We start from the raw sequence: 13,395 nt of genomic DNA on the forward strand, positions 1-13,395 counted from the left end.
TTTTAAGATAAAATCAAATCTTACTGTAACAAAATAGGGAGGGAGTTTTGCTAAATTGGAAATTGTTCATTTTCATCCAAATAACATTGTTTATTCCAGGTTTTCTTACAACAGTTTATATCTGAAAACATTTAAATACCATAACCCATTAATATTTAAGTTTTCTAAGCTCTAATAGTTTTTAGATATTTGAGATTTTTGTATAATAGTGGATATTTTTAATACGTTTTTTAATGAATCATTAGATATTATTGTTAATGCTGTAGTCATTATATTTGTGTTCAGTCACTCTTCATTATAACTTTACAAGATCCAGATTTAGTTGTGTGGAGTCATAACTGACTGAATAGTGTCTTGGTCAATGTTACACTAGGGCAATCTGCAATAGCCATTCCTAATTTAGCAGTGTAAGACAGCTAGTCATTACCACCCACTGCCAAATCTTAGGATACTCTTTTACCAACAGATAGTGGGATTGACTATCACATTATAATGCATCCATAGCTGAAGAAAGAGAATATTTAGAGTGACAGGGATTTGAACCCACAACCTTCAGATGCAAGTTGAGTGCCCTAAGCACCTACCCAAAGGTTTTATTTGAGTATATTTAACTTGAAATATTATTTGATAGTTAAATAAATGTAATAAAATTAAAATGTTAAAGTTAAACACAAGTCATCAGAGAAATCATTACTAAAAACTACACAAATACCTGTTGGTCAGAAATTTGAAGGTGTGTGGTAAAGACAGTTATTGTAAAGCAAGTCCTGGTAATTTTTCCCATACACCTCCAACATATTTTGCAGGTGTAAAAGTTGTATATAGCCAGTTATGACAACTTATCTACACAGGATTCAATTTTTTCTTTTATGTTTAGTACTTTTATGCCTCCACCCCTGATATAATAGTAAAAGTGATAGATCTGCAAAATGAATAAAATGGCAAGATGTTCTTATAGTGCAAAACTAATACTTCTACATGTTTGATTTTGGAATACCTACACAGTACAACATTGAAACAAAATTTCACACCTTCCTTTGTTTTATTTCCATAATACAAAACAACCTTCAAACATCCATCCACCAGACATGTCACTCACTTAAGTGTATCCTTAATGTTTGTTGAAACCCATTTTAATGTGAAAAATGCACAAAAAATATGAGTGGCCTCAGAAAAAAAAAAAAAAAGCTTATTTAATAACTTCATAACAAGGAAATATGTTTTATACAACTCCATTAACTTTTAACATTATCTTTAAACATTTCAAGGAAAAACACACATGATCTTATTACAATTAACCACAATCAAGAACCTGGACAATCTATTTCTTCACCATTATGAGCTGTCACTTCAATTTGAAAGTTAAAGTGCTTTAGGTATTTAAGTTTTATATTATACACAATGACCATTTAACTAACCTACAGGAAAGCTTAGGTATAGCAAGCAATAGGTTTTACAAGGAAAGACCAACAGCTTCAGCTTAAGGATAACAAGCTTTAAGGAAACACTATTCTAAATGCATTAGCATTCCACTTTGTAAATGTACAATAATATTTCTATGGTTACTATGAACAAGAATTTTCTTCCAATTTCCCTGATGACTTCAAATTCAATAAAATTTTTAAAGTTTATTGACAATTTAAATATTTAGATAGAAAATAATCAGGCTATTTGAAACTAAAGCAAACATTATAACAATAACTGCAATCATATGTTACATCCCTTGTGAGTTATCTTGTAAACACAATTAGAGTGCATACAAATGTGCATTTTCAGATCAATATCTTATATTAAACCATGTTAAAAATGGAAGAAATTGTAACATTAAATAACTTCTAAATCTTAAAGACCATCAACTGGTCCTAAAGTTACTGTTATAATAAACCATGAAGATAACTATCTAAAAGCAAAATGTACATTATGGACAAAACTATATAAATATATATTCAAGTTTTAAACTTTTGCTCTATTCAAAAATACACAACAGAAATGTTTCAAGTTTATAAACAGTAAGTAAATATAAATGTCTTTTTAATAAACATATTTTCTACTTAATTGAATCTTTAATATCCAAATTGCAGCACTAAATGAAAGGTATTTTCATAGCAATTTTGTAGTTAGAAAAACTTTCATTAAATTAGTTACTGCTTATAAATAAAAACACCACTTGAATAGAATACATTCAGTATAGAAAGATCCTTAAGAAACAAATGTGTTAAATATAAAACAATAAAAATCTTAATATAAGGAATAATGAGATTCACTCTTCTTTTAGCATATCCTCTGCAGCAACTTTCGTAGCTGGAACAATAAAACAGTCATAATTAAAACATTTATTTATATGGAAGAGTCTAGAGCTAAATGAAAGATCATAGAAAGTCATTTCCACAGTTAAAGAAAATTTAGCCCTTTTTTGTTTGATTACCTAAAATATTTGAAGGTACATAATTTTGATGCATAAAGTACATTATATTCTATTTGTCAGGTATATTTAATTCTGTAAAACATAGTGTTCAAGGAAACCTATACAACATAACGTCTAAGTTTCAACACTTATAACTATCATCAGAAAATATTTTTCACTTTTTGCCAGCAATTTTTCTTTTTAAAACATTATTACTATATTAAATATCATAATGAAACATTTGGAGGAAAAACAGTGAATATGTGACTAGTGTTTATCAAGTGCCTACAGTGCATGGTTGTAAAATGACAAATTTCACTTAATCATCATGAAAGTCTAACAAATATTGAATATAACTAAAACTTAAGGGGAGCAAATTATTAGCAGGTGGAGATATTTAGCACTTCGAAACCAGGGTATTTATTTTTCCAAGATGAGTATTCAGCACTGAAAACATAAGCCAACTAAAAAGTTAAAACATTTATCCACATTATTCCCTCATAACTGAAAGTCAACTTTGTAATTCTGCTTTCTTTACATCTCTCTGCATCTTTTTAAGTTTTAATTATTCCTTTGTAATTCTGCTTCTGTGTTTTTTTTCAATTCAAAGTATTGTGTGCTTTCCATTTTTATTTAGCCATTAAATGTGTTCTTTCTTAATAATACAAGTATCTCAAATTGGTACAATACATTTATAATGGCAAGTACTACTAGTTATCAAATGTGAAAGTGCATAATCTAAAGTTTATTATTTCACAGTAATTTAAGCTTTAGGCAAAATATCAACCAGATTTCTTTGAGTAGTGGGGCGAGAGGTTTGGAACAGAATAGAATATATATTTTAGTAAATAGAGAATGCATAATTTTGCTAATATATCAAATGTTTGCCCAACCTGTGACACTGAAATTCCTACTAACAGTTGGTTATAAATATGGTTCAGTTCATTCAATCACTGCATTATACCAAAGTAGAAGCACAAGTCTTTACATAGTGCACCAGCTTAAGGATGGAATTAGGTAAGTAGTATAACTTGGTAATTAGTTAAGTATTGGGCTCATTAATCAATTACAACTAATCAATTACTTTCATATGTATGAGGATTGGATATTTGGAATAATTGAAAGTGGTAATAATTGGTAACACTACTTTTGATTAACTTTGAAAGTTGTGATAACTTGTTAAACTAAACAATGTTGAATTAACCAACAATATTTCAGTATCTTGGATAGATGGAATAATTTCAGGAGCAAAGACAAAGCTGTCTGATTAATATTTGAAGTCAGGATGTGGCTTATGCATGCAAAAACTTTTGTTGAAGCATATGATTTCTTTACTATCCACATTCCCCAAGCTGTTAAAATGTTTTGAAGTATCACTTGTCTCACAGTCCTATAAACAGTGTTATAGGATGGATGGCTGGTTACATGCTGTATTCTGCACATGCTCTTTGATACTTAAGGTCAGACAACATTGTAGAGCCCATACAGCCAAAGTTACACCTTGGGCATGTACATACAACATAATTAAGAAAAAAATTTAAATCTATTCTGAATAATAAACTTTACCCTTATATTAAGTTTAAAGTTGTTTTTAAAACAGATATTTCAATTAAGTAATTATTTTAAATAAATTGGTATTTTTTGCAGTTTTAAAGTTTCACTTTATATACCAGGAGCTGTACAGTATTGAAACTAATATTTAGAAGTTTAAAAGTTTATGAACATGGTTTAAACAGGAAGTTGATATTGTTTTATGCAATCTCTACATTTGTAACCTTAAAGACTAATAAATGAGAAATGTACACTGTAATTTACAAGCCGTAACAGCTGATTCATTACCGTGCCCAAGAAAATAAGACAGAATAAAGTTTATAAGTCTACAACAATTGGACTTGTAAAATTCATGCAATTAGGCACAGGAGAAAAACTGATAACATGTGCAATGCATTATTCACCTCCACTGAAAACAGTTGAATAATGATAGCACTGAACATTTAACTCTGAAAGTAATATTAGTATTCCTTAAGTTAATTAAAATTTCATAGGACAAGAAATCAGCTAATGAGTTTTGTGTAATTGTTTATAATTAAACATCATTAAACTCTGCTATCACCTTGATATAATATCATAATGAATGTTTTTCTACTCTTTCTCTAAATTAATATTTTTATAGACAATTTTTATATACTCTTATGATACTAGGCTTAGTGGGAGTTTATATATAAGGTGAATACAAGTTTTACTCATGAAGCGAGGATGTTCAGTAATGCTTAAAAAATAAAACTGTTCACAGTACTATTTCAGTCATAATTTACAAAAAAACACTAGAATTATTTTAAATAATCTATCATTCATTCAGCTCTGATAAATGGAAATAAACTTAGGTCACTTTTTAACTGATATCAGATAAATGTTTTTGGCTAAATCTAAAATATGACTTTCACCAGGTAATGTAGTTTTTGTCCCTAAAAACAAGAGATATAATTACTGTGATGAAGTACATAAGTTAAAATTTGACTTCATTGTTATGTAAAACTTATGAATATGCTAATCATGTTTGTTATATATATAAAAAAAGTAAAGATCCAATAGTTTTATGAGGTTCAGACAAATGATATAACAAAAGTATGGTACACACTCGTTTTGCAACTAAAATGGACAAAAATAACATGGTTTCCAGTGTAAAACAAAGTGGAAATGCAAGCTAGTTTAAATGTAGAACACCAATTTTTAGCATTATTAGCCTTCAAATTTACCAATGAGCCATGGGGGAAGGGGGTAGAACATCTGTAGCTAAAAGAACTAAGTAATAAATATATATCTATAATCTATCTACCTTTCTTCAATGTGGCATCAGCCAAACCAGCAGCCTTGGAAACAGCAGAGTCAATGTAATTGTCAATCTTTTCTTTGTGCTTCAGGAATATGGGTCTGATGAAACTATAGTAGATGAAGTGTGATCCATTGGAACCCATTGGAGCAAAACACCACATCAAGAAGATACACTGAAATAAACAACAACTGAAACTTCTAGAACTCTTATCAATTTGATTTGATTTGCTAAATTAACAGAAATGTATTAATTATTATTATTTGATGACAGAATCATCACTTTGGTGAAAGGAGTAAATGTTTAGGTCAACTTATTACTAGCTACAAATTCACAATATTCTGATAATTTTCAATTACAGGGGGCTGAAAGTAAGCAAAAAATAGCCCTACAGATTAAATGGAATTCAAAATGCAACAATGTATTTCTGCAGGTGTCTCAAAAGCAAGAGAGATAAATGGAATCCCCAATTGCACATGTACATAAAATGCAATACTTCAAAGAAATTAACAATAAAAAACAAGTATGCTATGATTTTTTGAAGGAAAACCAAAAAAGTCAAAACACTAATTTCTTTTAATACACAGTATATGACAGCAACAAGCAGTGAGGTTAAATCCAATATTAATTGTATTTCTCTAATTTTACTTTACTGATATATATTATCACATATTATAATGAACAATGATGGATTCCTGAGCACGCTGGTGCATACAAAGTAATTACTTTAGAAAAATGTATACAAAAAGCCAATAATGTGAAATTTGACCCACTGGAAGTTCTACAGTTAAGTCAATAAAAAAGACCTGTTCTAAGATAAATGTTAATTATACAGGTAAAAAAATTACGTATCCATACCAGGTTGAGAGAAACCAAGTCACTGCAAGAGGAATTTATATCAGTCTCCAGATTACATCATTACAAGTTAAAAGCATCAAAAGAATATGAAAAAAGATGAGAAACTTTTTAAATAAAATCAAGAGAATATGAAATGACCATAAGTAAAACAATAAAAAAAAAAGTCCAATTTTATTGCAAGTTGGAAAGAAGAGAGCAACTCATAGTTAAAGCAACATTAATTAAACAGTGACGTTCAATACTTAGCACTGTCATCAACAACGATAATGAAACACAAACATACTATTACACAAGATTAAAAATGACACACAAAAATCAGGGAGTAAAATATCATCTGTACAAGATAATTGTGAATAGTTTTATAAACAAAAATGCATGTGAGAGAATGGATAACTATTTAAAAACGTTATTTCACTTAATGATTTGCCATTGTACCTTCATCAAGGCTAGAAGTAAAGGAACTGGATAGACAAGTTCTCATACCACTAGTCCAGATGAATTTGCAAGGGTAAATAATTAGCTGAAATAAAAAGTTTTAATATTAACTGCAGAGGAAAATGTAATATTTTTGTACCTTTTTTTGTCAAAATATCTAAATATTTCCAATACACACAAATTTTGAAAGATAAATATTTAAACACTTTCCAAATAAAAAGAACACTTGAAAATATCTGATATAAAATAAATGTTGAATGAAAAACTTTGATGTTAATTAGAAAGGTACTGAATGAAGATGAAAAACATCAAAGGGAGAATGCTTATTCACTAGTAGTGACATAGATATGTTCCAAACATGATGACAATAGTTTTAACATGTTCAAGAAACAATGCATGAGATGAATTAGACCACAATGTGGTGTAGACAAGTGGTAAGATTAAACCACAAGTCAAAACATCAACTGGATATCTATCCACAAGTAAGATATGTATATTGAATCAATGAAGAAATCAACTAGCTAGATTGTTCAATTGCAAAAAATTATGTAAAAAATGGTTTTTTTCAACTGCACTCATTTTAATCCATTGAATAAAGAATTTTTAAATTACTTGTCACCCTCTTAGTTTATGACTTAGTTGAATGTGGAAGACATTAAGCCTACCTTTAAGAGCCAGTAGAATGGAAACCAGTTAAGTACAATATCAGAGAAGAACTCGAAAATGCTGAAGGCTGCAAAAACCACCCAGTAGGTTAACCACTTTGTGTCATCTTCTTTATCATGAGTCTCAATGGCATGGATACTGAATGAGATACATTTTAAAAATTGTATCTTTATACATACACCTACATCTTTAATAACTATGTTAAAGAAAATACTCACATGAAAAATAACATTTTAACATAAAAACAACTTTAAAGAATCAGAAGTTTACCAAAACATGTTGCAGTTAAATGTTTACTTTTATAATGCTTTATTTTATATGAAAGCCAGTGTGTCACATCACATCATGTTCAAAATAGGAGTCATTATAAAACCCAAAATGCATTTAGTTAGATAGAATAGTTCAATTACTTCCTGCCAACTTAAGACTTATAAGTGAGTGTTGGAATAATAACACTAAAGATGCAGTTATGGGATCACCTAGCCTTGAGTCAAGTGCATAAAATTATCATGAAAGTACACATTATTTATTTAATTATAAACTTCAATTAAACTATTTTCTGTTATGTTACCACTGTTTTAAATAAAAACATACCTCTTTAATCAAGGAGACTCTAAATTATAAAATCAATAAATATTCTTCCAGTTTTGTTGTCTGGACATTCCAACTGATCCTTTCAGTAGTACATAGACTAACAACAGTATTAGGTTATACTTTTGTTGCTAAGCAATATGACATAAAAAGCTATTGTTGAAGCATAGTGTTACTGGAATGAACTGACTTTTTGACATATATTAGAAGTTGTTAATTCACATCTAACTTATTTTTGACAATAATTATTCTATGAATATCCCACAAACACATTTCATGAATGGTCTTAATTTTGACTGATTCAAATAAATTTACTGGTCTTTGATTACCTCTTTATTGCTCAAGCTTAGTTCTGCAAAATTTATTTATTTCAGTTAACTATGAAATGTGAGGATAAGGTATGCCATGGGGTGGGGGTGGTAGTGGTTGTCTGATTATTTGTGACAGACTATATACACTAGTTATAAATATTATTGAGTGTTATTTCATGATACAAAATCAATTTTGATTACAAGTTTGTGTGTTCTGAATAGCAAGTACTGAAGTACTAAATAATCCAAGTGTTTTCTATTTATTTTATAATGTTATTAGGAAAAATTCTAATAACTTAAGGAGTGTGAAAAGGTGACCCTTCTTTATCAGTTTGACCTTGATGATAGAAGATTCATCTTTCAAAAGCATAAAAACGAGTGTTTTAAATTTGTATTAAATTATCTTTTTGAACCTGTGTTTTCCTAATATCATGAACATTTATAAGGTTAAACAAATAAACAAAAAAGACTTCAGATTTAATAATTTTATCTTTAAAGAGAAAACACTTTTTTCCAAACATTAAATAAAACACAAGTTATCAGTTGCATAGAAAATGACAGTCTAATTACTTTTTTATTGTACTTAGTCCTACCCAGTTAATTCACTCTTATTAACAGCATTATGGAAAGATTCTCAGTATTTTATCAGGCTCTTAAGCCATCCAATCAGTATACTGTTGCTAGTTGCTAGTTCACATACAATTTTAGGTAATATCTATAGAAATAGAAGTTATAACTTCATTGTGTAGTCACAGGTTAGGCCTCAGTTATAGTATTATGCTTAGTCTGGACTTGCTTTATAAGAGGCAAGAATGGTTTAAAGTATCAAAGGAGTTTTACTAGAATGATCCTAGAAGAAAAGGTTGTCATACAAAGAGAATTTAAGGTCTCTGAAATTTTATTTTATAAAAAAAAAAAAGAATAGTTAGAGAGGAATCAGGAAATTCAGTCAAAGTGTTTAAAACTGATGGTGTTAATGCAGGCCTCAACAAATATTTTCAGATCTGTTATTCTTGATGATGAGAAACCCTCTTGAAATAAAAATGTATCTCAGAATGGCTGGTGTGGGTATTAACACTTATTGATAAGGAGAGAACATTTTATTAACCTGAAGATGACCTAGGAAGGTTGAAACGTTGTTCTCTGCTTATCAATAAAAGTATTAATACCCATACCAACTGTTCTGAGATACAGATTTATGTTATATAGCATATATTAAAAGTTAAACTTTAATATGTGCAATTATTAAAATAGACTAAATAACTCACTTAGGTGAATTCTTGATATGAAAGTAAAGTAATCACTACTATATTGATAAGTGAAACAAGTTATTTAGGATAGACCATCTCTACTATTCACTAAAACACCTTACAATGATAAACTTAGGCCTTTCAGTGTGCCCAACCTAACTTCACTACTGTTTTTTACTGCAGAATGGGGGCTGTATTTATTTACTTTTACAGCAATGAGTGCATGCTGATGATCATATGATATGAGCAGTTACTTAATAGTATTGCCTGGACTTACTGTCCTAGATTCTGTCCGAGTCTGAGCAGTTGGTTGAAGTTGGAGAAAGAAAATCAAAATGGTAAACAATTAATAACGTTGTGCAACCACAGTGCTTCATTGCTGAAAAGAAACAATCTAGTGCTGAATATACCACTAAAAACAAGTCCAAACGTTCAAGAGACTAGAAGAAATGTTTTAGATTCAAGTTCTATTTAACTCATTCCAATGAATGTATCAAATACTAGGTGCCATGAAGAAACTTTTAGTTGGCATGGCAACATGGCACCCTGGATTTGTCAAAGCCTGTGTTAATGTATCTTTTCTTTTGTATTTAGTTCTGAAAATGGTAAAAATAGAGGATATAAATATGTATCCTTCCAGGGTTGGAGTCATCTTCAGCTAAACAGTTCAACTTTTTAACAAGGTACATGGCCACTGGAAAAAAGGTTTTTAAATGTGGTAGATAAGGGAGTTTACAGAAAGCCATGGTAAACATGTGAAATAAGGCCTGGCTTTGAGATTATTTTAAGAGATGGAGCAGTCTATAAAAAACATGTCTTTTTTTCTGTCTTCATCTTTTAAGTTGTATAATTGAAATTTTTTTATTTTATGCTGACATTTTTAATTTGAGATTAGATAGTGTTTTCTCTTCTCAAAAGATTATTTTTTTAAACTAGAACTAAATGTCATGTAAAAATAAGCTTTCTGCACAGAATACAGTACTATATTTTGATAACTGAATTAAAGTCCAGATGAATTAAAATATTTAAAATTTTATATGGAGCAATGGAAATAATTATGGGAAAATTAAGAATTCAGGTTAAAAAGGCAAATGCTGTGAGAACACCTTCATTTTGGTGTGTAAAAAAGTTGGACCAACATACAGTCACATTCGTAGCTAACACTGCAACTGTCGTTCAACCATTCAGAAAGTGCCAGACCAGTGTAAAGCCTTATTTAAGTGCAGTATGTCCAATGGTAGTTGTATGAACTCACTCATGGTTCACAGAACACAAACATACACAAAAACATGAAGAATTCAAAAGATGGTCAAAGATATTCCATTCAAAAAATTGCAGTGTTTCAGTTGTGGTTGCCAGAAGTGTTATAACATAAAAGGCTTGAGTAGGAAGGGGTAAGTAACCAATCTTGCATCCCTCCAAATTAAGTTGGGGACTTTTAGCTTTGGTGTAACTTGCTTATATGTAATCATCCAATCCGACATGAAATGTCTTGCAAAAACTAGCATTTGCAGATGCCCTGAGATATGGAGAATCAGCTGTTTCTGTCACTCCAACTATGATGCCCTTGTTAGCAGCATGCAAGACCTGAAAGAGGGTATGTGAAACTGATGCTGCTAGTAATAAAAGTGATTGAGATAGGAACGGAAACTATCCAAATGTATTATTAAACACAGCATGGTATGTTCCTCCTGAGATACATAACAATCAAGTACAGGTCTTGTCAATTAACCTAAATATGGGTGTGAATATTACTTCTAGAGCAGTATCATACACATTAGTATACAGTGATCCCACTGGATACACAGCCACTTGAAAAATACTGCTGAGAGGAGATAACTTGTTGTTTTAGTTAACAGTTAAGCACAAAACTACATAGATCTAGTTTTGAGCATTTTCTCTTTAAGCTTAGCATTGTGAGGTGAAGAGACAACTAAATCAAAAGAATGAAATGGCTATTAGGCCACAAACAGTGGAGTTATTAATGCTAGAGATGTGTGCTTTTTGTAGGTGAATCTATATTTAAATTGTGTGACAACAACCAACAACAATTTATTTAAAAGTAGAGGAAAATGGTATAAAAGCCAATAAATAGTATCTATGGTGAAGCATGGTGCGTGTGGGAGAGAATCGGTAAAAGTTAAGGCTACATTTTACTCTACAGTGTTACTAATCTACACAGAATTGTAGTCACCCTAACTGCTGACAATTACAGGTATTCTGATTCATCACACTATACTCTCAGTTACATGATATACTAGGTGAGGATCCATCTTCCAGAAAGACAATCATTTCAAGTATGCAGTAAATATGGTGAAATTATATTTTAAAATGATAGCTTGGTCTACACAAAGTTCTGACATGAATATTCTTATGTTAAGTAGACTTATGCAAAACAGAAGTCAAAAGCTGAATAAATATGTTAGCAGAGTTGCAAGACATAATAAATGCGATTTGGAATCAACTGAATATTAAACAGTATGGAAGCAGGAAAACAAAGTGCAATTTTTTGCATACAGAAAGAGTTTACATACAGAAACATTAGTATACTGTATAACTTGTTTTTCTTTTACATTTTTTTGTGAAAATGTTTTGTACCATTGATGAAGTTGCATCTAGTTGTCATTACTCATTGTTTGCGACTTTATTGTATTACTTGTTATCATAATTAATTTGATTACTGTTTATGTTAGACAAATAAAAAATATCTAACAAAATAATTTTTGTGCATGATGCTTAATATTATCAGTACAATACAAAGCCATAAAATGTCAATAAATGGTATATTTTCTTACGATTCCATGACTCATGGTGGGGAAGGGGTATTATTTTCTGCAAAATATAACTAGTTACGTCATGTAGTTGTTATACATACTGCTAATATTAATATTTAAGTCGTAACTTACGAAGCATAAGCAGGATAAAGAAATCCGATGCCGTTACAAATCAACTCTGCGCCATATCCAATAACTAAATACAAAGCCAGAAATACAGCAACCCCTGAAAATGAAATAACAGACTTTGCATTATTCAGAATAATTTCATGTTTGTTTTCGTATTTAAGAGTTAACTTATTTACAATATATTTATCAACGTATAAAATACATTACAGAAAGCGAACCCAAAAAGGTTATTTTCACACTTATAACCCCAGTGCACTGTTTACTCCTCGTGAGTTTTACTTTGATAAATGATGTAACTGTAAGTGTGCTATATATACTCCAAACTTCAGACCAAAGGCCAAATTATTTATATATCATCTGCTCATTACAATATAAAGTTAACACGATGATATTTTGTACCGGATGCCTAATTTAATAAGTTGCTTGCTTTTTTCTAAGTCAAATGTCAAAAACCTTACCTAGTGAAATATACAGTCGCTTCACACCTGTCTTTTGCTCAAGCTTTCCAAGCAGACTTGTGAATTTGTTCTCCTCATGAAGCTTTGCATCTATTTCTTGCAGACAATTGTTAAAGAAGCCGCTTGATCTTGAATTCATGATGATTACGTGCCACACAAGAAAACCACAGAGATAATCTTCCAAAGTGTTTGATCAACTGCACTGCTGCACTACATCAGACTACCGCAAGTTGTCGCAACAAGCAAAGTATAGATGGCGCATTGTAACATCCATGATAAATATATTTGACAATGAAATATTTACTTTAAGGACGTAAAATACAAAGACGGTTGGAATAAGATACAAATATTTCCTAGAATATGACGTGAAATATTCAGTGAACGAAAATCTAAAATTTAGAAATAATTCCGTACACTAACGTCCACAGGAGCAGCTGAATAACTTGGCCAACGCCCGGAATTCAGCATTCCAGGTTAATTTTATCTTCCTGGCCTGGACTAACGCGTCACGTGCTCATGTATATTAATTAAATAGTGGAACCCATTATATGACCATCCTGGTCGTGTCAGTATGCATATCTCCTTGAGTACAAATTCGAGTTGTGTTCTTTACGGAGATAATGGTGATTTTAAAAATTATTCAACGATCTACGAAAAATTAGAAAAGGGAAGGAGAGATGCTTTCATCA

General features: G+C 30.4%; 1 protein-coding gene across 1 annotated transcript; it reads right to left on the minus strand.

The window, feature by feature from the left end:
* Positions 1-1,023: 1,023 nt before the first annotated feature.
* On the minus strand, positions 1,024-13,172 carry LOC143239530 (receptor expression-enhancing protein 5-like). The gene is made up of 5 exons (XM_076480685.1): positions 12,707-13,172; positions 12,252-12,345; positions 7,193-7,331; positions 5,241-5,409; positions 1,024-2,301 (listed from the first exon to the last, which is right to left on the minus strand). The coding sequence occupies exons 1-5, from the start codon at positions 12,843-12,845 to the stop codon at positions 2,261-2,263; spliced, it is 582 nt and encodes a 193-aa protein (XP_076336800.1). The 5' UTR covers positions 12,846-13,172; the 3' UTR covers positions 1,024-2,260.
* Positions 13,173-13,395: the final 223 nt, after the last annotated feature.

Source organism: Tachypleus tridentatus, chromosome 13 (assembly GCF_004210375.1).
Source record: "Tachypleus tridentatus isolate NWPU-2018 chromosome 13, ASM421037v1, whole genome shotgun sequence".
NCBI lineage: Eukaryota > Metazoa > Arthropoda > Merostomata > Xiphosura > Limulidae > Tachypleus > Tachypleus tridentatus.